This window comes from Mauremys reevesii, linkage group 3 (genome assembly GCF_016161935.1).
Source record: "Mauremys reevesii isolate NIE-2019 linkage group 3, ASM1616193v1, whole genome shotgun sequence".
Lineage (NCBI taxonomy): Eukaryota > Metazoa > Chordata > Testudines > Geoemydidae > Mauremys > Mauremys reevesii.
In genome coordinates this window covers 164,737,102-164,763,175 of record NC_052625.1, presented here as the reverse complement: position 1 = coordinate 164,763,175, position 26,074 = coordinate 164,737,102, and the positions used below count along the sequence as shown (strand labels likewise).

General features: G+C 43.5%; 1 protein-coding gene across 2 annotated transcripts in view; it reads right to left on the bottom strand.

Moving 5' to 3' along the window:
* Positions 1 to 26,074, bottom strand: part of ELOVL5 (ELOVL fatty acid elongase 5) — a 62,693-nt gene that overhangs the window by 22,830 nt on the left and 13,789 nt on the right. The window contains exons 1-2 of one of the 2 annotated variants that reach the window (XM_039529444.1): positions 12,370 to 12,445; positions 969 to 1,034 (exon numbers count right to left, since the gene is read on the bottom strand). In XM_039529444.1, coding sequence (XP_039385378.1) covers positions 969 to 1,029 — 61 coding nt within the window. In that variant the 5' untranslated portion in view covers positions 1,030 to 1,034; positions 12,370 to 12,445. Of the gene's footprint in view, positions 1 to 968; positions 1,035 to 12,369; positions 12,446 to 26,074 lie in introns of those variants that run through there. The other variant, XM_039529443.1, reaches the window with a different exon arrangement.

Sequence of the window (26,074 nt, the reverse complement as noted above, 5' to 3'; positions counted from 1 at the left end):
TTTGGCCCAATCCTCCAATTTGTCTCGATCACTCTGTATCCTATCCCTACCCTCCAGCGTATCTACCTCTCCCCCCAGCTTAGTGTCATCCGCAAACTTGCTGAGGGTGCAGTCCACCCCACCATCCAGATCATTAATGATGCCCTAAGATGAGGCCTTAAAGCTTGGTAGGTGTTGAGAGGGGAAGCCTTCAAATTGTTTAGATGCACTTTTTTTTTTTGTCCCCCAGATTAACGTTTTCAAAACATGACAAATACGTAGCATATTATAAAACCAGTACATATAACAGATAGAATCTCCTTAGCTAGGATATGGCATTCAATTAGTCAACTTATCTCAAAAAAGGAGAGAAGGAAGAAACAAAACAAAAGAAGGTAAGCAAAATGGATTAGAAGCATAAGGCATTAGGGACATGAGAAAAAAATTGGAAGACCAAACAAAACTAAAACATTTGAAGAAAAAAAAAAACACCGAGAGGATAGGATAGTGTCATTTTAATTCAGACACTCTTATTTACCCTCTCCCTCATTACAAGAGGGTACTTCATGAAGAGCAAACTTAAAACAGGGTATTTTTCATGCAACATTTAATTAATTTGTAGGATTTCGTGTTGCAGGGTATTGTTAAGGCAACTAGCTGAGTAAGACCAAAAAACAGGTTGACACTTATAGGAAGAAAAATAGCAGCTGCAGTACATTAGCTCAGTTAAAGTTTCAAGGTCTGTCATTCCTCACTCTTCAAGTCATAAGCCGATCACTCAGTAGCTTCAGAAGCCATTTTCTCTGAACATCACAGTTTTGCACAATTGGGTGTTTATGGGCACTGAAGCAGCTGACACAAACCACTATTAGCTTCAGGATACTAGAAAGCCAATCTCTTCCACTATGGAAGTTTCTGTACTTCAATATATGCATTTGAACTTTGGTTCTATACATTAAATGTGCATATTTATAAAATGAACAACTTACCTCTTGGCCCGAGCCAGACATCCAGGTAGCTATTGATTGTTTGATCCAGGGATTCCATCATACAACCTATAAAAACAGAGTGAGAAAATAGTTATTTCTGCAGGTGATAGTGGTCATGGCAAGCTATGGCGTAAATCCACCTGCACTAGCCCATGTTGGATTAAATGATTTTTTCAGAAAAAAAGATTTAAATTGGATTTTTTGATTGTTATTTAATTAATAACTGATTTTTTTGAAAAATCAGTTAATTAAATAACAATCAAAAATCCAATTTAAATCTTTTTTTAAAAAAATCAGTGTTTAAAATTAAATCTGAATTGAATATAAAATATGTTAAGGCCTTAATCTTATCATAACCTCCAAAATAGTTCAATAAAGAATACATATGCTGAATCCATGAGCCTCTATAAAAAAATTGAGTTAAAGGCTGCTTTTCTATATAAAGAAAGAATCAGGGGGAAAAATATCCAACTTTTGAGATCAAGCTTTATAAATCTGGCACAAAGGTTGTGTATTGGATAAAGAGCTTGATCCTGGGGAGGGGATGGGTAGTGGTCTCTGCTACTAGATGCAAGAGACTGGCAAAGTCACCACTGCTGTTGCTGGTGTCTCTGGGTATGTCTACACTATGGGATTATTCCGATTTTACAGAAACCGGTTTTGTAAAACAGATTGTATAAAGTCAAGTGCATGCGGCCACACTAAGCACATTAATTCAGTGATGTGCGTCCATGTACCGAGGCTAGTGTCGATTTCCGGAGCATTGCACTGTGGGTAGCTATCCCATAGTTCCCGCAGTCTCCCCCGCCCATTGGAATTCTGGGTTGAGATCCCAGTGCCTGATGGGGCAAAAAACATTGTCACGGGTGCTTCTGGGTACAGCCTCACCCCTCCCTCCGTGAAAGCAGCAGACAACTGTTTCGCACCCTTTTTCCTGGGTGAACTGTGCAAACGCCATAGCACACCAAGCATGGACCCTGCTCAGCTCAAGACAGCAATCATGGACATTGTAAACACCTCGCGCATTCTTGTGCACTCAATGTTGACCTGGGACCTGCAAAGCCAGGCAAGGAGACGATGGCTACGGCAGCGCGGCGACAAGAGTGATGAGGACATGGACACAGATTTCTGTCAAACTAAGGGCCCCTGCGCTTTGGAGATCATGCTGGTAATGGGTCAGGTTCTAGCCATTGAACACCAATTTTGGGACTGGGAAACAAGCACAGACTAGTGGGACCGCATAGTTTTGCGGGTCTGGGACGATTCACAGTGGCTGTGAAACTTTTGCATGTGGAAGGGCACTTTCATGGAACTTTGTGACTTGCTTTCCCCTGCCCTGAAGTGCCAGAATACAAAGATGAGAGCAGCCCTCACAGTTGAGAAGCGAGTGGCAATAGCCCTCTGGAAGCTTGCAGCGCCAGATAGCTACTGGTGAGTCGGGAATCAATTTGGAGTAGGCAAATCTACTGTGGGGGCTGCTGTGATGCAAATAGCCAAAGCAATCATTAAGCTGCTGCTACGAAAGGTAGTGACTCTGGGAAATGTGCAGGTCATAGTGGATGGCTCTTCTGCAATGGGATTTCCTAACTGTGGTGGGGCGATAGACGGAACCCATATCCCTATCTTGGCACTGGAGCACCAGGCCACCCAGTATGTAAACCGCAAGGAGTACTTTTCAATGGTGCTGCAAGCACTGGTGGATCACAAGGGATGTTTCACCAACATCCACGTCGGATGGCCGGGAAGGGTTCATGATGTTCGCGTCTTCAGGAACACTACTCTGTTTAAACCGCCGCAGCAAGGGAATTACTTCCCAGACCAAAAACAACAGTTGGGGATGTTGAAATGCCTGTAGTTATCCTGGGGGACCCAGCCTACCCCTTGATGCCATGGCTCATGAAGCCATACACAGGCAGCCTGGACAGCAGTCAGGAGTTGTTCAACTACAGGCTGAGCAAGTGCAGAATGGTGGTAGAATGTGCATTTGGCCGTTTAAAGGCGCGCTAGCGCACATTACTGACTCGCTCAGACCTCAGCCAAACCAATGTCCCCTTCCTTATTGCTGCTTGCCGTGTGCTCCACAATCTCTGTGAGAGTAAGGGGGAGACCTTTATGGCGGGGTGGGAGGCTGAGGCAAATCACCTGGCCGCTGATTACGCACAGCCAGACACCAGGGCGATTAGAAGAGCACACCAGGAAGCGGTGCGCATCGGAGAGGCTTTGAAAACGAGTTTCATCACTGGCCAGGGTACGGTGTGACTGTTGTGTTTGTTTCCCCTTGATGAAACCCCCCTTGATTGACTCATTCCCTGTAAGCAACCCACCCTCCCCCTTCGATTACAGCTTGCTTAAGGAAATAAAGTCACTTCCGTTTAAAAATCATGTATTCTTTATTAATTCATTATAGAAAGAGGGAGAGAACTGTCAAGGTAGCCCGGGTGGGGTTTGGGAGGAGGATAGGAGGGAAGGAAAAGGCCACTAAAAAAATTTCACAATAATGAGAGCCTTTTGGTTGGGCTGTCCACAGGGGTGGAGTGGGCGGGTGCACGGAGCCTCCCCCCACACGTTCTTACACGTCTGGGTGAGGAGGATAAGGAACATGGTGAGGGTTGAGGGTGGTTACACAGGGGCTGCAGCGGCATTCTGTGATCCTGCTGCTGTTCCTGAAGCTCCACCAGATGCTGGAGCATGTCAGTTTGATCACGCAGCAGCCCCAGAGTTGCATCCTGCCATCGCTGATCTTCCTGCCTACACCTCTGATCTTCCTGCCGCCACCTCTGATCTCGAGCGTCCCTCCTGTCCTCACGTTCGTCCCTCCTGTCCTCACGTTCGTCCCTCCTGTCCTCACGTTCACTGGCATCTTTCCTGTAATTTGATACCACGTCTTTCCACTCATTCAGATGAGCTCTTTCATTGCGGGTCACTTCCATGATTTCCGAGAACATTTCGTCTCGTGTCTTTTTTTTCCCGCCGCCTTATCTGAGATAGCCTTAGGGACGGAGTAGGGAGGCTTGAAAAATTTGCAGCTGCATGAGGGAGGGAAAAAAGGGAGAGAAATATTTTAAAAGATACATTTTACAGAACAATGCTTACACTCTTTCATGGTGAACCACACTATTCACCTTACATAGCACATATGATTTCACTACAAGGTCACATTTAACATCTTAATATTGAGTGCCTGTGGCTCTGGTGTTAGAGATCTCACAGACGCAGGTCTGGTAGGGTGACCAGACGTCCCGATTTTATTGGGACTGTCCCGATATTTGCTTGTTTGTCCCGCGTCCTGACCAATGTTAGGTTGGGACACTGGACAAACAAGCAAAGGCTCCGGAGCCCAGAAGGGCTCGCGCCCTCCCCCGCCCTGACTCTGCCCCCTCCTTCCCCCATTGGCTCCCTCCCCAAATCCCTGCCTCTTGCCAAGCATGCCATGCCCAGGAGACGCAGGGGAGTGCGGGGCCAGGGTGAGTGTGAGTCTGGCCTGGCCCCGAGCAGGCAGGACTCGGTACCTGAAGGGAGAGTAGGGGCGGCCCGGCGGGCCAGGCGGCGGCTGTTCTCCCCACCTGGGCAGCAGGACTCGGGAGCAGCCGCTGCTGCAGCTCCCACTGCCACGGGGGGAGGAAGCGGCCAAGCACGTGGCGCTCAGCGGCTGCGCCTTTGGCGCCCGGGCCAGAACCCCCCGAGCCCGGGCCTGCTGCAGAGACCCAGCAGCGCGCACGCTGCGCCCAGCCCCTGGCCAGTTGTGTCTGGGCTGGCTGCCCGGCTGGTGCAATCCCGCAGCAGAGGCATCGGCAGCATCGGCAGCCCAGCCCCATTCGTTCTCCTGCGGGACCCAAGCGGGATGGGGGGGCTGGGGCCTGCTGCCCCCACTCCAGGGCCGCCCGTGGGATTGCACCAGCTGGGCAGCCAGCCCAGATGCGACTGGCCAGGGGCTGGGTGCGCGCTGGGTCCCCGCAGCAGGCCCGGGCTCGGGGGGTTAATGGGTGCTAGAGCCGCAGCCGCCAAGCTTGGCCAGCGGCCGCTTCCTCCCCCCGCGGCAGTGGGAGCTGCAGCAGCGGCTGCTCCCAAGTCCCGCTGCCCAGGTGGGGAGAACAACCGCCGCCTGGCCCTGAAGGCCGCCCCCTACTCTCCCTCCAGGTACCGCGCCTGAGTCCTGCCTGCTTGGGGCCAGGCCAGACTCACACTCACCCCAGCCCCGCACTCCCCTGAGTCTCCCGGGCCTCCCTCCAGCGCTTGCGGAGGGAGGAGGAATCGGGGGTGGGGTTTTTTTTTTGTTTTTGCTTTTTTTTTTGCTCTGCCACCATTTTTTCCCCTCTGTCCCTGTTTCCCCCCCCTCCCCCATGTCCCGATATTTGACCTGGGTGATCTGGTCACCCTAAGGTCTGGGCAGCAGAATTCGGTTTGCATGCGGTCATGGTAAGCCATTGTCTTTCGGCTTCTGCAGCCTTCATATATCCAGCGCCCTCCTTTACCAAATAGCAAGCAAAGCCCGTTCAGTGCTGCTTCTTTCCTGTTAACGTGCAGCAGCAGAAACCACCCCCCCATCCAATTCTCTGGGATGATCGGTTTATCCCCCACCGCATTGCTGGTATCATGGAAGATCCCTGCTAGCCAAAACGCGAAAAAGCTCAGCGTCAATCACCACCCCACATCCCCCGCTTGACTATCTGCAAGGAAAGAATTCTTTTAAGCACCAAGCAAACAGCCCAGTAGGAATGGCCATCTCTGGCCCCTTACTTAAATTCCTCAATTTCAACCAGGTTACCATGAACGATATCACTCTCCTGAGGATAACACAGCGAGATAAAGAACAGATGTTGCTTGAATGCCAGCAAACACCGGGACCATATGCAGCTAGGCTTTGTCATGCAATGATACCAGATTACTTGCTACATGCATGGCGTGGTCAAGTGTCCTACCGTGGAGGACGGAATAAAGCAGCGCTGCCCAGAAACCTTCTGCAAAGGCTTTTGGAGTACCTCCAGGAGAGCTTCATGGAAATGTCCCTGGAGGATTTCCGCTCCATCCCCAGACATGTTAACAGACTTTTCCAGTAACTCTACTGGCCGCGAATGAATCCCAAGTCCTCAAGGCAAATTAATCATTAAAAAATGCTTGCTTTTAAACCATGTCTTATATTTACAAGGTACACTCACCAGAGGTCCCCTCCATGGCTTCATTGTCTGGGATAGTTGCTTGGGATGGCTGGGAGGATAATTCCATGAGGCTGAGAAAAAGCTTCTGGCTGTTGGGGAGAACGGAGTGCTGTGTGCTCTCTGCAAGCTCGTCCTCCTCTTCCTCCTCATCTTCCCCGTCTGCAGAATCCTCAGCCATGGCTGTGATTACCATCCCCACCTCAGAATCCACGGACAGGGGTGGGGTAGTGGTGGCTGATCCCCCTAGAATTGCATGCAGCTCAGCATAGAAGCGGCATGTTTTCGGCCTTGCCCCGGACCTTCCGTTTGCTTCTTTGGTTTTCTGGTAGGCTTGTCTGAGCTCTTTAACTTTCACACGGCACTGTCCTGAGTCCCTGGTGTGGCCTCTCTGCATCATGGCCTTCGAAATTTTTTCAAATGTTTTTTCATTTCATCTTTTGGAACGGAGTTCTGTTAGCACGGAATCCTCTCCCCATACAGCGATCAGATCCAGTACCTCCCGTGTGGTCCATGCTGGAGCTCTTTTTCGATTCTCAGGAGACTGCATTGTTACCTGTGCTGATGAGCTGGTAACTGCGTGGTCCTGTGCTAGTGAGCTCTACACGCTGGCCAAACAGGAAATGAAATTCAAAAGTTCGCAGTGCTTCTCCTATCCACCTGGCCAGTGCATCCGAGTTCAGATTGCTGTCCAGAGCGGTCACAATGGTGCACTGTGGGATACCGCCCGGAAGCCAATACCATTGATTTGCGGTCACACTAACCCTAATCCAATATTGTAATACCGATTTCAGCGCTACTCCTCATTGGGGAGGAGTACAGAAACCGGTTTAAAGGGCCTTTATATCTATATAAAGGGCTTCGTTGTGTGGACGGGTGCAGCGTTAAATTGGTTTAACGCTGCTAAATTCGGTATAAACGCGTAGTGTAGACCAGGCCTCTGGAATCCGAACTTTGTTCCCATGTATCTGCATGCATCTCATCAGGATCATCCACTGATCCCATCTGGATGGCCTCATACTCCTATTTTATAGTTTCTCCCTATCTGAATTCTGATTGGCTCAGTTCTCAGATCATTCATATTTATCACTCAGCCTACTATGAAAACTTACTCTCCAGCTCTTGGGGTGGGGGGACAGTGAAGTTTATGTATGCCAAACAATTAAGGTTGCTTTGTTTAATAAATAAGTTTTATATGCTGTTGTGCATGTTTAATTAAAATTTCAGTTACCATTTGAATACAGCTTTACATAACTAATGAGCAAAAAGTTAATTATCTAGTCAATAAGCAATACATTATTCACTATTTTCTAACATACCAAAATTGTACAATTAATAATCTTAAAACCATTAAGCTAGATAATTGCTTAACTATGCTTAACTATTGCTTAACAGTGTACCCTCCTAGGTAGCAAAAAGTTACCAATCCCAGTGTAAAGGCTCTATTTAGTTGTAAATCAACGTATTTTAATAGTTATATCAATCTATGAGAATGAACCTTCCTTTAGACAATAACTGAAGCACAGATGGAAATGAAGACTAAAAACTGGATTATTCAAATTGAGGATTTCCACTTTGTGATATAAAACACAGATTTAAATTGGCCTTGATTTAAAAATCAATCCACCCTGCACTAGCCTGCCACAAATTAAGCATCCATGTGGACCCTGCTGACAGGCACTAACAATTCTCTAGCATGCTTCGATCTACCCTGCTTTGAGCAGACTGAAGCACACTAAGGAAATGCATCAGCAGGGTCCTGACACACACTTAAGGTATGTTTACACTACAAAACACAGGTAGCTAGCCAGTGTCAGCTGACTCGGGATCATGAGGCTTGTGCTGCAAGCTATAATACTGAAGTGTAAATGTCAGTGCCTGGGCTGGAGCCCAGGCTCTGGGATCTCTCCCCCTTGTGGGGTCCCAGAGCCCAGATGCCAATCCAAGGCATCTAGACTTCAATTTTATAGCCCCACAGCCCGAGTCTGCTGACACGAGCTAGCCGTGGGTGTTTTATTGCAGTGCAGACACACCCTCAGTGCTTGGCAGGCTAGTGTGGGGTAGGTTCATTCCCCATCTGCTTCAAACAAAATGTGTGTGTAGATAAGCCCATAGAAAGACTGTCCCAGCCCCAAAGAGCTGCTACCTTTGCAGAAAGTTGTAAGTTCAGTATTGCCAAACCCAAGTGCTCAAACATTGAGTCCCAGGAAGGTTGAGATTTTTCTCAATACTTTTAAGCCAAGAAATAAATAACTTTGTGGTTCTTGTTGTTTTCTCATTTTGGGGCCTAGTTTAGGGTATATTCAGATCACCTTTTCAAGCTTGACTCTGCAACCACAAGGACTAGAAACTTTCATTTAAAAGGTGAGATTCACACATTACTATTATCTCCAGAAGTTAGGGTTTTATGCTAGATACCAAATATCATGTGACTCACAATAAAAGTCATAAGAGCTGGCAATACTGGGTGCTGTGTTTGGTTTAGAACAGCAAAGTAAAAAATACCATTTGAAGTATAAAATGTATGGGTGTGTGTGGAATTTTTAATAACTTCACAGACATTTTCAGTTCATTAGGAGCTGTTCCCTTGCAATGGGAGGCTTCCACAACATTACCCCCGCCACCCCCAACACCGCCCAAAAACCCATGGAGCAAATAAACGGACTGAACAAAGACAACCTCCCAATCAGAATTTTCACAACAGAAAGGAAGAGCCAGTGACTCCATGGAGTCACTACAACCTTCGCTATTGCTATCAACTTTACGTGGAAGGTGCTCAGATTCTACAGTGATGGACAGCAGCAGAAAACTAAACTGACCGAAAGTCTGAAAGAATAGGATGGTGTGGAGGGTCGGGGGAGAGGGAGTGAGGTGAGGAGAGAAGAAGGAAGACGCAACTTACTAGAACAAGTGAAAGATCCAGTTCTAAAAACTTCTACAATGGCAAAATAGCCAGAAGAATAAAGCCTAACCAGAAAGCACAGCACAGAGAAGGGGTCAAAAAGTAATCAGCCTCCTAAATATAAAGAGTGTTACTGGCCTTTTATTGTAAAGTGGCCCTGCTGAAGTGTTTTACACTTCTAAAAGTCAAAGTATAACTCCTGAAATCTGCAAAAGATTTTATTATTGGCCATAGCCAGCTTGCACAAAATGGTCTTTTTGCTCATGAGGCTGTAATTTGCCCACTGTTTACCTGCTGCTAAAGTAGTTTCTTCAGTTATTTAATATAGTTCTCAGATTTCAATGTTAGTATTAACCCTCAGCTTCTGAGGGTGGAGGGGGGGGAAGAGACAGTGAAACCCACACAACACATTATGTTTGATTCACATGGCATATTTCCACGATGACCATTTGAAGCAACAATACAAGTCACACATAGTCCTTAAGTAATGCAAATTTTAAGAACAGCCTTACCAGAGATAGTTAAATCCCACTGCTGGATGTTTGAGACTGTGAAAAAATGGGACAGGGGCTGGAGGATAATAGGCGCCTATATAAAAAAAAAAAGTCCCAAAAAATGGGACTGCCCCTTTAAAAACGGGACAGCTGGTCGCCCTGAGACAGAAGTCTAATGGAACATTGCACACAAAGTTTGAAATAATAATAAAGAAGAAACAACCCAAGGGCAAGTGCTAAGAGCTAATGCCAAAACAGTTCTGGCAAGAGAACTTCTAAATCAGCTGATAAAAAAAAATCATCCCAGAAAGTGTCCTTGTTCTAAATGTTTACAGTTCAGTGTAAACTTTACAGAACTTTACTTTAAATAGTGTGATAGACCCAGGCCAGCTGGGTACAGCAGAATAGCAGAAGGGAGATATACTGGCCACTGGATTAACAGTTTTCTGTTCCCTGACTGACCAGAGCAGGGGCTGCTCCAGGCTAATGAGAACACCTGACTCTAATTAACCTGTAACTAGTCAGGTGAGGCCATTCAGTTAATGTGACCATCTGACTCTAATTAAGGCCCTGCTAATACTATAAAAAGGGCTCACTCCAGTCAGGCAGAGGAGAGAAAGTGTGCCTGAAGGGCTGGTTACTGAAGACACCCTCAAACCATCATTAAAGGAGCCTTAAGGTAAGGGTGAAGAAGGGAGAAGGAGGAGAGCTGTGGGGAAGTGGCCCAGGGAAATGTAGCAACTCTGGCAGTGAAAGGTTGGCTGCCAATAACTGCTACCATTAGGGTCCCTGGGCTGGAACCCGGAGTAGCGGGCGGGCCCGGGTTCCCCCCAACCCACCACTACAGGAACATCTCCTGGGAGGGGAAGTCAGGTCCCTGTCAGGACAGGAGGCTGAACAGAGACTGTGGGAGTTCTCTCACCAACCTCCTTGCAGCCTATGATGAAAAGGGCTCAGTAGACTGTAACCCTGGCCCTAGAGAGAGAAGGGCTACGTGGAGGGTCACAGTGAGCCACTGAGGCTAGCATCAACCGCCTAGAAGCGCAGGACCCATGGGAGCAAGGTCAGAGCTCTGCCACAATAGTTAAACAAATCTTAACAGGTGAGGACATTAACCCAACAAGGAGGCAAGTAGTAAGATACCCTTCAGGGCTTGTCTACACTGGCAATTAACAGTGCTGCAACTTTCTCATGCAGGGGTGTGAAAAACCAACCCCCTGAGCACAGCAAGTTGCAGCGCTGTAAAGCACCAGTGTAAACAGTGCCCCAGCACTAGGAGCTACGCCCTTCGCTGAGGTGGTGTTTTTTTTTTTTTTGAGTGCTGGGAGAGCTCTCTAACCCCACCCCTCAGCTAGGGAAAGGCATCTCTCACCTCACCATGTTAAATAATGGTTTGTGGAATACAGTACTCCCCATGTGCACAAGTGACATTAATGCCTGACACTTTTTTTCTTCTTTGGTTTGCTTTTTGTTTTAAAAAGGATCCCCCCTGGAATGATACCACACTGCTTATCTAATCAATAACCTTTTGAAGCCCAGTACTTAAAGAGGGAAAACACAAAAGTCTTCTCACCATTCCTTGTACGACTCCAAATAATTCTGTTCAGTTCACCAAACTGAAATGGCAGGAGAAGACAAGAACATGATACATGCTCTCCCCTGCCCCAAGCCCAGCATGCTGGGCTGCAAAACATATTTCAAAATTGCTATGTTTGCTTAGCAGGCAAGTCGGAGCTGGAATTTCATTTTTGACAAGGCAGCATCTACTTCCCTTGTTGCAAATAAAAAAAGGGGATAAATTCATTTGTTAATTATATTGTTTTCTTTTCTCAATATGCATCTCCACCCTATGACATAAGAGTTGTAAGGAATCTCAAAGTCTTCCCCCACTCCCTCCCCCCAAAAGAGTATATACACACACACAGGCCACACCCAACTCCATCAATCTTTCCTCACTGTTCTGGAGAGACCCACTATTAAAGTCCCCTTATAGCAGGATCTCTAGTATGTTCTTTGAATTAGACCATATTCAGATGTAGAAGCCTGCTTGGGATAAAGTGAGTGATTAAAATAATTTGAGGTATATAGAATGACATTAGTTTCTCCCTTTTCCAGTACTATTTTGATGCATTTGTACATTTCAATGCAATCTTCTTATAAACAATGTTACTAAAACAAGCAAGGGTCTTCTCCATCAGAATACAACCATTTTAAAATTAGATCAACATTTTGGATCTACGCAAATTACCAGTGCCCATATAAATGTCCTGGACACCCTCAAATACTGGTTTCCTGTGAATAATAAAAATGAACAGAAGAGGCTATGCTGCAATATGTTTCTGATCCAAACACGCCAAAGGCTGTACAGAATAAGGCTAGGCACTTAACTTCCCAGAAGATAATCTGCTGATGTGGAAAATCTTCTGTCCTTAGATGCACCCCCAAGGCGCATTACTCCCTAGTAGGTCTTCAATTTTATATCTGAACTCTCCATTTGCTCATCCTGTTAGCCATTACTTTGATCCAACAAGAAATTGATACAGTTATGTAACACCATCACTGGATAAACCACAATCAGCTTCTTATTCGGATATTTTTAAAGAAAAAAAATTAAACAGAAGAGAAGCATATTAAAAGTTAGTAATTAATAGCATTCACTGAATTCATATACAAAACTGGTCTGCCATATTTCTGTGTCAATCATTTCTTTATGCAAAAGGGCAGCAGAGAGATGAGAGAGCTAAGTAATTTTAAAAACTGCAGTGCTGAAGTATATAGCAATGGTGGGCAACTAAGGAAAATAAAGTGCAGTTACTTTTCAATCCCATTCACAAAACAGAAGAGAAAGTCACTCCTCAGTAGAAAGTCTCCCTGCAGAAGTCTCACTTAACAAGTTAGCTTCTCTAATGTAACCCTTTTTTGTTTCATTATCATCATGTAGTAGAATAAACTGGTACAAATGCAGGATGAACTAGCCTTGGTGTCAGTCTGCAGAAACAAAAAAATGTTTCATTCTGTTTTTCTATTATACAAATGAATTTCTTTTCAAACAGTCAGCTTTTGTTTCAGAGGGTCATGGGAACATTCTTCAAATTTCTTGCCAGTTACTATCCAAAATTAAACTCTGCTTCAACTGCTGCAGTTTAATTAAAAATCACCACCAACAACAAAAAGTGATTTACCAACACCTCAGAAGAACAAAAAAGTTTCCTAGAGAAATGAAGCAAGTTGTAAAAACTCAATCTGTGCTATATTTAAGATCCTGTAACAGACATTTTCTAGCACTGGAAAATAAAGGTTGGAGCAACCATGAGCATTTGCCTATATATAGTGCTTATATTTGACAATTAGTAATATTCCAGAATCTAGGAAATGCAAGTCCCAAGCAAACCACGTCTTGACACTTCCTAGAGCAGGGGTCTCAAACATGCGGCGTGAGCTGATTGTATGTCAACAGGGGAGCGCTCTCCAGCCAGCATATTGCGGCTACAGGAGCCATCTTACTGTGGCACAGCTGTATCAGTACAGCTGTGCCACTGTGGGCTTATAAATGTAGACATGACTTCAGTATTTTTAACAGTTAATTTTTAGAGACAAGAAATTCTTCAATAGATATATGCAATAGATTTCCACAGCAAAGTTCCCAGGCATTCATATTAAGGGAGAGTGAGAGCGAATGTTCCCAACAAACATTGTGTATATAGGCAGGGAACAACCACTAACACTGGCCTCACAAAATTATACTGAGTCTAATTATTCAAATTACTGAACCAAGAATGATTACATTTTAGGTTCCTGAATGGAGATCAAAGACCCAATGTACGTATATATTTAATCTGTGATTAATATCAGGTTAGCCGTCACAGTACTGATGGGTGGCAAAGGCTCCCCAGCCTTTCAAAAGAGACTATTATAAGGGAAAGACTGGTGAAACAGGTTGTCAATACTCCCAGAAGAAGCATTCCCAGAAGAGTTAAATAGTAAAACTTTAAAAGATTTTTTAAATATCAGTATGGCTACTAACAGTATTTGTATGAGCTCTATCTAAACTAGATTGGAGCAGTGGGCAGCATATCACAAACACTCTGTTCTCAGATCGTGCCTGTAAGTGGGAAAATTGGCCAAAGACAGCAGCATTTGCAAGAGTTATGATGTGTTCACATATTTCTGAAAACTCTCTCAAGTGGGCTGTGAAACATCTGATAGATTTTAGTGTAAACAAATGCTTGGCAATATAAAACAAACATAAAATCCTTAAAGGCATCCGCATATTGCTTGTTAAATGACTTTGGTTATTTACCCAACATGAAGATTCAAGTGATCAGGAATGTGAAGATGGAAATGCATTGTGCAGTTGAAGAAGGCATTAAACAGGATCCTGAATTGCATCAGAAGGGTATTATCATGATTTTGAAGTGTCACCAGGGGTAGCACAGCCTGTTTTGGATACGTAGGGAAGGCGGCCCAGAAAGACTCTACTAGCTGAGCACCAGTTATGAGGAAAGGCTGAAGCACTTACCAGTCTGAAGAGGACAGCTATGTGATTGTGGGGCGGAAGTAGTAATCTCCTTCAGTACACTGAAGGAACAGTCTATATATGTTGCTGGTTTTCTTTTCCCAGAGCAAAATTTTGTCATTACAGCCTGGACACAGACAGTCAAATTTGGCTAGTGCAGTTCTCTCTTTATACGTGAACTCTGTGGTTCACAACTATTCACCCTCTGTACCTTGAGTGGCAGTACTGTCATACTCTACAAATCCATTTCAGCCAGACAGGATAATGCAATTTAAAACCAACCTAGTCACTGACTTTTCAAAAGGAGACTAAACTTGTGACTCAAGCCAGTTGAGATCGGGAAGACAAAGGTCATGACTGTCTCTACTGCTCTACCTACTGACAGAAGTGGCAACAGAATCAGCACCAGGCAGATTGCGTCAATCTCTACCCAATCAATAAGAGATAGTATGTCAAGACGGAAGTTGTTCAGCAGGAAAGATTTGGAACAAACAGTTTGCAAGTCTTAACCAAATTGCTGTGAGTATTCAAGTCTTTTCAGCTTTTTTTTTTAAACTTCCCTACAACAGTTAATGCTCCAAACCTCTTCTCCATTAGAAAGAATGAGCCAGATCCTCAGTTAGCATAAATCAACATAGCTTCATCAGCTGTAAGGAAGTTACAGGGTATGCCCAAAGTTTTTAAACACTCCTTCCCTACTACAACCCTTTCCTGCTTAAGTGAAATATTGATATCTGCTATGGGTCCTATGAAATTCACAGCACCCTGTACCAAGAGCACGCTCTTCCACCTAGGCTTTTTGTTTTAAATCTGGCATATTTCTGAAAGAAAAGTCTTGGGTGATAAAGCTCCTTTCATACAGTCTTCCAAATCTCTAGGTTAATGAAGCAGACTACAGGTGAAAAAGGGAGACTGTTTTGGATGTAGTGTCTCCTAAAATTCCATTCCATATCAGTATTTCCTTCAGCTTTTAAAATCACAGATGGGGGACAGATGACACAACACTCCAAGGAGTTAATATTTAAATTATTTTCTTTTTGCTATATGCCACATCTTAATACGACACTATGGATTTAATTCTCCATCTTGCAATTTTACATTCACACAACACAATTTATGCTGGTACAGCCTTAAGCAAAAAGCACACTTCATGGGAAGTGTTTCGTGTCATAAGTGGTTCCTGTATAACCGGAAACAGAAGGTAATGTTAAATATATTTGTCATACTACAGATAATTTTAAGTATGGCTTTGTCCCTCTTCTTTAGTTATTGTATTATTCCCCCCCAAAAATATAACAAATGTTCCCATGGATCATATTTCTTTCCCCACCTTTCTATTGTTTTTATTTTTAAAGCTTATTAGTGTCTTTGGGCAGCATCCATCTTTAGAAAGTTACCCAGTTTTTTTGGGAAGCCTCTGACTTTCCAATTCAGCAATAAAAATCTCTGAATAGGGAAAAGTTTCATTTTGAATGAACAAGTCAAGCCTTTGGGAGATTTCCCTATTAAATAAATACTTTGTCTCAGGCAGAGAACCCCTCAAAAAAAAATCTTCAGTTTTGGAGATAATTCCAAGTCATGCAATTTCTGCAATGCACTCGGTGAAAAAATGGACATTTTACTTTTTTTTTCATTAAACCATTTTGTATTGTCTCATTTTATTGTCCCATGTTATGTTATAATCAGGATAAAATATCACATCATATTTCTGAGAAGGGATTAATGCTACTCTGCAATTTAATCCAAGAACAGATGACCACTGATTTGCCTTCATTCACATGCCAAATAAAAACGCAGGTGAAAGGTTACACAGTGATCACCAGTTGTTTTTGTACCCTGGCTTGTGTACATAGACTTTGTTAACAATCTGAATCAGCAGGATTAACGTCAAACCTACACTTCTGCAACTACTCAAAGTGCAGCTGGGTTTCTTCCAATCCATTTAGATACAGAATTTCATCTCCTGCTCATTTGTCCCTGACTAGGAACTACACTAAATGTGACACCGTACTGTATCTTTCCCCAATTTTTTTAACGTGATAAAGCAAGTTCTTTCCCACTATTGTGAATCAAAGTATGTATTTTTATGTCAAACATGCTGTATTCTAAACATTCTTGATCAGACTGTAATATAGTTGCTACTTCAGTCAGCGTTTCCAGGTCCAAAAATTGTGAACTCATATTTCTTAAATAGCTAAGTGCTAAATAGCTAATGCATTTTGGGCTCGATATGCCAGACATCAAGAGTAAAGTCCCTGCTTTAAGTACTTATAAGCAGTGTCCTGTGTATTCTTCATTCTGCAGCAGTAAATAGACTTCCCCCTTTGCTACAGAAGATCTCCAAAAGTAGATGCCTAAAGTTAGGCTCTTTAATCCTAGTTTAGGAATTAAATGTACTTTCAAAAGTCTTGAGCAGCCAGTCATTAACAAGGTACAGCTACATTGCAGCTGGGGGCCTGCTTCCCAGTTTGGTTAGACACACAGACATGCACTGGCCCTGCTCAATCTAGCACACTACCAGGATAGTATGGGCAGTGGCTCTGGCTAGCTCTTCAAGTACATACCCAGGGGGTCTGGGCAGATTTGTACTCAGGTGGCTAGCCTAAGCTGCCCCCACCCCCCGGTGCTACTCCCACCTACACTGCTATTTTTAGGGTCCCTCTATCTGAGCTGGGAAGCACACTCCCAGCTGTAGTCTAGATATACACTCAGTGACATCAGTGGGAGTGTCTGCGACTCAGCATTTTTTAAAAAGTCAGGCCAATTCAGTGCTTACAATGGGATTTGGGAACTTAACTATGGGTACCTGTGACAAATGTGGGAATTTTGGTGATATTTTAGGGTGCCTGTGCATGCCTCAGTTTCCCTCTGGGCTTTGTATTGCTATGCACTGAGTGTAAAGGGAAGAAACAAGGTGTTGGATTCAGATAGCCACATGGCTGGAGAACCGAGGAAAGTCTACACACGTGAATGGAGGATGAGGAAAAAAGACAATGGAAAGACCAATGGCTGAAACATTCACACCTAGCAACCAACAGCCAAGAGGAAGGAGATTTCCCCATAGCTCTCGGCATTGAAGCAGAGCAAAGACCCTGAGCTGGAGAACAATGAGAAGAGCTGTGTTGAAAGCTGAGCTCACAGACACAGGACTCTCACCTGGGAGGGCCTAAAGAAAAAGAGACTGAGAAAGGAAGTGGAGATGGTTCCTACAACAGCATAGCTCAAGTGAGCCCTGGGATTGGCCAGTCTAAACCTGGTCTTAACCTTTACTGCTCTACTAACTTAAGGACTTTCAAATTCTGTATGCCAGGTGACCAATAAACTGTTACCTTGTTTTGGTAAGGCTGCCCTATCATTGCAAATACTCAGAGCACTGTGCTCTGACGGGGTAAAGAACAAGCCTCCTGCAGGAGTCTGCCTTGGCTGAACTCTGCAGGGAGCCACAGAGAGAGACAGGGACTACTAGTGCCTGAAGACCGTTTCAGAGTTGTGGAGGCCACAGGACTGCCCTCTGTGGAATGATGTGGACCCTTGAGATTCAGCACACCAAATGGGTCACCCACAAGGGACTGGTTACAGGTTGGGGAATAGACCGGACCCTATGAATCCATGATAGTGCTCAATTTTGAAAATCTTGGCCTGATTTTTTTAGGTGATATTTCTAGTCCTCATGGTTACAAAGATAATCCTCAAAATACAAATGAAGTAGCAACTGTTGTAGTGTTACCTTCCTGATTTTGCAAATAGCCTGAAACAATAGCTAAGCGATGGGCTTCCCCATTTATTGCAACTGATTGTTAATGCTGAAACCTAAAAATACAAAATCAGCAGCATTAACTGTTTGCTGGTGATTTTAGTAATATTACCAGGCCATCATACTTCCCCCTACAATCCTAAACTGCCTTTGCATGCCTTCCTAGATTATACCAAGCTCCGCAACAGTCTCCTCCAAAGCCTCCCACTTTCCCTCAACTTTTATGATGTGGCTTTGCATTAGCAATAAAAAAAAAATTGTCTGCATACTTAGAAGTGAAAGTGTCACATAAAATAAGTGCAATATGTAAACAAACACCACAGGGAATATCATACTGATATCATTAAATTTAAATATGAAAATAATGAAAACTTATTTCTAAACTTTTATTCTGCCACTGAACATCTACCAGACTGCTTCAGAATTTTGGTCCACCTTTCACTGGTGATAAATTCTAAAATATGCTGATGGGTCATCATGGCATAACTTGGAGGGGAAAAAAAAAAAAGCTACTGAGCTTGTATGCTGGGCTTCCCCACTAAATGAGACAAGAAGAAATAAATCAAGGGAATAAAAAGGTGGGTTCAAAGGCACATACTTTAAAGAAACCGAAGGAACAATTTATATGCTACTGGAAATGTAGGTAAAGAAAGGCAGGGGAAAGGAGTTAGACAGGTACATATAATGGTTCCAGGGTTAAAAATGGCTCTTTTTAACCCTGGAGCCATTGTGGTATAAATGTTTGCTCTTTACAGCACGAGCTCTGGGATCCTCCCACTTTGCATGGTCCTAACGCCTGGACTCCAGTGCGAGCCTGAATATCTACACTCAGGCCCGGGTCCAGGCATCAGCCCAGCAAGCAGCTGCTTGGGGCGGCCAACGGTGACGGACGGCACGTTCGGATCTTCAGCGGCAATTCGGTGGTGGGTCCCTCACTCCCTTCTCAGAGTGAAGGACCAGCCACTGAATTGCTGCCAAAGACTGAAGCGGCGGCGGTAGAGCTGCAGATTGTGATCGCGACTTTTTTTTTCCTCCCTCTCTCTCCTTTTTGCTGCTTGTGGTGGCAAAAACCTTGGAGCCAGCCCTGTCTACACTGCAATTAAACTTAGCCCAAGCCCCACAAGCAAGGGTGCTAATTAGGAGGGGCAGGGAAGGGCAGAAGCCCCCCTCCCCCCCGAGTTTCATACAAGGGGTGTGTAAGCTCCCAGGAGTCAGTATTTTGTTTATAAACAGAGGCAGGGTGATTGAGAGAAGAAAGGGCTGGTGATTAAATTAAGGAGATGGAAGTTTAGCCTGTAAAAGGGAATCCCTTTGTGGAGGGAGGAGAAGTTGTTTTAGAGAGAACACAGGGTGGGGAGGGCTTAGGAAAAAAAATACAGCAAAGCACTGAGCCTAGGTTACATTCAGAAAAGGGTGAGATTTGGGGGCACAGGTAAAAAGAAGGGGTCAAACCCAGGGAAGGGCTAGCAGTATATAGAGAAGTTCCCACTCTCTGTGGTACTTATGTGACCCCCATTACCATGGTAAGAGGCTGTGCCTCACAATGTCTAACCTATTTCTCCTCCCAGCCCCTTGGTGAGGTAGAGCAGTGCTATTATCCCCATTGTACAGATGGGGCACTGACACACACACCGACTAAAGGCCAGATTTTCAAAGGTATTTAGGCACCTAGTGAGATTTTCAAATGCACTTAGAAGGTTTGGTGCTTTGTAAACCCCATTAGAGATCTAGCTGCACCTTTGGGTGCTTAAAAAGCTTTAAAATTCTGTCCTCAAAGCACTGGCCTGGGGTCAGACCAGAAGTCCATGGGGGGTGGGGGGAGAACCCAAATCTTCCAGGGATAGCTCCCTATCCAGAAGGCCATCCCCTCTCTCTCCCTCTCTGCTGCATGTTGGGGAGGGGGGCAGGGGGGAAATGGGGGGAAGAAAAAAAGTACTCTGATGGGAGCAAAACCAAGGCAGCCAGTTCTCTGAGACTCCAGCAAATGGTCCCAGGATGAATGTCATGGCTGACAGCATGAAAAGCAGCAAAGAGGTTAGGAAGGATGGAGAATGAGAGGAAATCACCTAACTCCCAAGAGGTGGCAAGTTCTTCCCCATGCTGGGTTGTATAGCAATGGCTGCTGTGCAATTTTACATTTTAACTGAAAACCATTTTGTTCGGTCATTTTTTGTTCTGAGTTTGAGAAAAGGAAGGAATGAGAGTGTCATAAGTATCAGATGTGTTTACGCCTCAAATTCTTAGGGTTTCAGCTGCATTCAGGCCAATTCCAAAACAAAGAACAGAAATTGCATCCAGAGTCCATGAAGTTGACGATTATTGTCATGATTTGCATTATTCACTGGGCACCATCTGTGTGCTCAGCACTGTTCAGAATATGCCAAAAAATCCAGTCCCAGAGCCAATGCATACAAGATGTGTAACTCTGGTTAAGATGACTCAGATATTTAAGAACAAAGTGTATAGTTATTGACCACACATGTTATCACATGGTCACTGTGATGTTTATATCTAGGAGTGGAGCCACTGATGGCAATAGAAATTTCAGCTGATTAAGGACTAGAAGATTTGACCCTCCAACTTTCTTTCTAAAGGAGGAGCGGCCCAGAGCTCCCGTGCTTGTTTATTTTCCTTTCCTGCCTGCAGTGCCCCTGATATACCTCAGAAGTGTCAGTTTTTTTCTCAACTTTAAAACATAGAATTTTCTTGGTGTTTGGTTTTAAATATTCTCCTGTGAGAACTGCAACTCAATCACTGTAGCGCTGTGTTTAAGAACCTTCTGGAAAGTAACTAGCCTTTAAACAGAAGTGCAGTGTTGCCAACGCTCATAATTTTGTCATGAGTCTCATAATTGTTTTCCTTGAAGCCCCAGCTTTTGAAGTTAAGTGGATATGTGATGATTTCAGCCTTCATTCTTAAAGAAAAATGAAGTTTCTAGTCCCCGTGCCTGTGGAGAAAGCTCCAAAATGTGACCCCAGTGCACCCTAAAGGCTCAAAAAGCAGAAGGCAAATAAAAAGAACCCCAAATCTGTTATATTTACATAATTTAATGATTTTAAAACCAATCCCATGATTTTTGGTGAGCTGATTCGTGATTTTTGAACATTTGGGATTGGCAATACTGTGAAAATGACCTGAAAGTGTCAGTTTCACTCGTGTTTAAGGTTAGTTTCTAGTCTATTATTTGTAGTAAGATGATACCTCTAGAGCCCCAGGCAGGCGCAGTATAAACTCATGGAGCCTTGCCCTAGTATGATGTTTCCAAATTTAAATGATCTATTCCAAGCTTGGTGATCTGCAAAAAAGTGACAGAAAGTAATCTAGATTTTTCTACAATTGTTTCAATTGTTGTCTTCGAGAGTTAGTAATAAAGAATATACATTACAATTTTAAACCTAACCAGTGTTACTTAAGTGACTTGACACAAGACATGAGAACATGTTCGTATTAGAGTTGAGTGGATCTAATATCTATTAAATCCTCTTTTTTTAAATATAGGAATTAGATACAGTGCTCCTATCAGCTAATTTCTAAGTTATCTGCAAAAAACCCTAGAGTTTTCAGGTGCCTAAGTGGCTCTTGGAATCACGATTAAAAGTTGCCCCTCCCCCCCGTCTGAAATAGCACCCCTGCCCACAAGCTGGAGTCAGCTGGCATCAGCCAGCCGTGGGTGTCTAATTGCAGTGTAGACATATCCAAAATCCTACAGGCCTTGCAGGGTAACTGGCAAATACGAGAACACTGAAAATGTTCAAGAAAGATGCATTTCCCCCCACTTCAAGCTGAAAATTAGTTACCCAGTTCATGACATTGTCTGTATCAAGAGACTGAAATAATGATATGGAGGGAGGAAAAGCTTAGTGGTTTGAGCATTGACCTGCTAAACCCAGGGTTGTGAGTTCAATCCTTGAGGGGGTCATTTAGGGAACTGGGGTAAAAAAAACAATTGTCTGGGGATTGGTCCTGCTTTGAGCAGGGGGTTGGACTAGATGACATCCAGAGGTCCCTTCCAACCCTGATATTCTATGATTTCTTGTGTGATAAATATCTTAAGCCTAAAGAAGAAAACTAAGGATGATAGCCAAGAACAAGGAACACCTAGTATTAAATAAAATACATTAATAGGAACACTGAGACAAGGCAGCAAAGCAGAACAATCTACAAGTCTCCTCACTAGAAAGATGTCCACTATTCCAGTCTAAGGGATACTCTCTCACTAAAGGGAAAGGTTAGAAACCAATGCAGATCTATTTAGAAAATACTATTAGGAAGAATTCAGAGTTCCCCTTCTGCCTTCAGGAACAACTCCCTACTAGTTTACTAAATACCTACTAGCCAGAGGCTATAAAAGATTAGCCCCTGGGAGAAGTAAAAGCAACCTCCAAGTACCAGGGATTTTAACTTCTCACCAGGGTGTTGTCCACAGAAAGTGGGACCTCTCATCTTGGTTTAGCAGTTTAACAATTATAGTTGTACGATAAAGTTTTCAAAGTGCTATATATGAGGAAGTGGATGGGAAGAGATTGAGAGAGTTTGGGAGCTGGTGGCTGAGAGAGAGTGGAAGGTTCTGATAGGATAAATTAGAAGAGAGAAGGAAAGAAAGAAGGAAAGAAAGTGCAAGAGAAGCATAGTAATTTACATTCTTTAAATGCATACTAGAAAGTTGACAGGTACTACGATTAAATACAGTGCAAGATAGACTGCAGGCAACAGTTTATTCCTTTAAACTCCAAGGGCATGACTCTGGGGGTGTGGCCCAGCAGGTATTTTTCACCCCACTCCTACTCATCTTAATTCTCAGGTTAGCAGAAGTTGTCATCTTAGAGTAAGTTTTTTTTAAAGTAGGAACATGTCTGCCTTTGTACAGTCCCTATCACAACAGAGCCCTTTTCTTGATGGGAATGTCTGGATACTACCATAATAAAAATGGGTAAGTATTTTCATGGGGTGATGCCTGATTTTAAGACAGACTAACACCTTTAAGATCAAAAGGATCACAGACAACCACTGATGGGCAAGAGAGGACAAAAGATGGCATGAGTCTGATATACTTGGTCAGAGAGGACCAAGTCTAGATGCGATAAATCGATCCCTGAGCCCTCTCCCATTGACTTCTGTACTCCAGCTCGGCGAGAGGAGCAGCAGCAGTCGACTCACCGTAGTGAAGACACCACAGTACGTAGATCTAAGTACGTCAACTTCAGCTACGTTATTCATGTAGCTGAAGTTGCGTAACTTAGATCGATTCCCCCACCCACCCAGCATATACCAGGCCACAGTGTATCATTCCTATCTAGCTCTGCTTTTTTCTGATTGTAAGACTTGATATGTTTTAACAGGTTTCATCTCTTGCTCTCTCTTTTTTAAATACAGTAGACCACTTAAATCTCAGATTTGTTAATTTCCATGCAAAACATCTCAACCTTCAACCTCTAACAAGAGATTATAGTGAAGAAGGAAGGGTGTCCTGGAGTCTGCATCAACTGGGATTCTTGCTAAAATATGCACAGGCTAAGCAGCCCTCTCCCACAAGGCACACAGTTCCGTGGCTGAAATCCACAGGTATGCATGGAAAACACTTATTGAGAAGAGAGTTTAGGAGTGGCCAGGTGATTGGACCTTTAAAGTATTGAGAGAATTCATGTACCTGAAAGTATGCTCTGGGTAGCATTCTCTCTGTTCTGCATAGCAGTTTCCAGCTCCACTGTTGTACTCTCCCTACAAGCACAGAACTCTCACTACCATCAAAGGGAGTTCTGGGCCTACCAGGAAATCTACATAGAACAGCAGACCTGAAAACTGCCATACAAGAGGAGAATTTTGCCCTTTGTCCATAAGAAATCTACATCTCTGATTACCTAATGAACGTAATGAAGATTACGCCGACACAATGCCAAAAGAAGTTTGAACCCTATGAATATCATAAAGCAGAAATGTACTTTAACAGCTGTAAAAGGACATTTCCAGTATACCCTTCTATTACTGCACAAATACTGCTGTTGCAGCATTTGAATGGCATCTTGCCAAGTCTGAAACAGAAATGTGAAAAAAAAAAAATTCTTAGCAAGTGACATTCAAGTACAAAACAATCTACAGGAACCAGCTTTGATTTCAGGCGTTGCCTTGCTCATGGCTTTTGATTTATTAGTGTAAAGTATGCACATTCTGTTTGGTTAGAGATTAAGAGCCATTACACTGCTATTGGACAAGTGAAATACCGTGCCTGGCAAGAGTACTCAGAGGTTAGCTATCTAATCAACAGGATTAGTTAAAAAGAGATTAAAGAGGTGACTAGATACCGTAATCTGATAAAAAAGCAGGGAAACAAATAGGAAGAGGCATGGAAGGAAGTTGAGGGTGACAGAGCAGGAAGGAGGTTGATAGTGTGTTCACTGAGGGATATATAGCAAGTTACAGCATCACAGATAGTAATGCTTGAGGGACACAGGAGAACACTCAAAGCCTAAATTAAAAATTTCTTTAATATTCCAACATTGTGGTCTTGTAAGATACCTACTTAATACCATATGATCAGGGCTGCACCATTGCTTGCTAAGCTTCATTCTAAGATGTTGACGTTGTGCTAATGGACACTGTTCACTATAGACCCTTGAACAATGGAGGAAAGTATTCTCATATATCCTTTGTGCTGTCAAAAAAAGCAGAGTAAATGCCTCAGCCAACCCCAGACAAAACATGATGGAATAATTGTGGGAGAGGGAAGGGAAGAAGAAAATGGAATTAGGATTCCATTAACAGTCTTTATGTCATCGCCATATGTTGCTCAAAACATAACCCTAGAGATGGAAGTTAAAACAAACAATTTATAAAAAAAAAGTGCCAAAAATCTGCTTACCGTAATAATGTGCCCTGTCACGATCTCTTTTCCAGAAAGGTTTGATTTCTTCTGTATCTATCTGCAGAAGGGCAATGATAGTGTGTGCCAGTCGTGGTATACCTATCAAAAACTAAGATTGTTTAAGCCGGTAAAGTGGTTAAAAAAAGCTAGATGGGGACTTGACTGTGGAATTCATTCAAAGTTATAAAGGCTAAAATAAATAATTATTTCCTCCTTTTTTGTTTTCTTCATCAAGTGTCCTCATATTATGTAAATGATTGGTTGAAGTTTGGAACCAAGAAAGACAAATACTACTTGGAGCAGCATGCAGTCAGCTTGTGAAATTTACTGCCACAGAAGTTCAGAGTCCAGGACTATGGTTGGATTTTTAAGGAGGACTAAATACTTTTATCATGAACATTTGTTGCCATGCAAGATAATAAAATAACCTGATCACATACTACCAGGTGTAGGGTGATCACCTGTGGGGACCAGGAATTCTCACCCATATGTTCTCCCCCTTTACCACTGTTAAACTGGCTACAGTATAGTTGAGTTATTGGGGTCTTCACCTTTACCAAAAGTACATGATATTGGCTTCTGCAAGAAGTGGGAAACTAAACTAAACAGACAAATAGTTTGATTTGACATGGGATTTTCCATGTCGAAATTCTGAATTCAGTCAATTACCCCAGTGAAAGCTGACCAACCAAACAGTGGAGTAACTATAGAAATATTTTCATCTGTAAATCTCCTTATGCAGACATTGGCTGTGTTTTTGAGATATGTTTCATCAGAGACCTCTGCTCCAGGATGCATCAAACACTGCAACTTCCTGTATTCTGCAGGAATCATACAGGTTACTTTTCTCCACAGGCAGGAGACAGCATGAATCAACTAGTTTGAAAAAGTGACTCAACTCAAAACAACTTGGGGAAATGCTTAGTGCAATCATAATATGCAATGTACAATTTGTAGTAAAGATTACTGAGGAACTTGCTCCGCTTAAAAAGTTACCTAGAGTTTCCCAAAGACTTATCAGCCTGTTTTATACGCTCCACTTAAGTCTTCCATTTCTCTCCCTCCCCATCTCACTCCTGGGGTGCATGAGTTTAATAGAAGCTTAAAGTTACATTTGCTAGTAATAGATTTTTAGATCAAATGGTTGGGGGAGGCTTTCAATGAAAATGTGGGTGTACAAAATGAAGTATACAGTCACCACATTTTAACACTTGCCAAGCTTTTGAAAGTTGAACATCCCCTTCAAAAAAACAAAACTAGTCATACACACAACCTGCAACCCTGCCAGGTGGTGTATAAATTAAGATATCAGCTTTTAACATTTTCCAAGCTCCCTCAGCTAGCTTTTTATGCCCCACACTTTGGAAAAATGCTGCTTTATGGGAAACCCTGAACTTGCAAATGTGCTGCAGCCCTCCTGTGACCCCT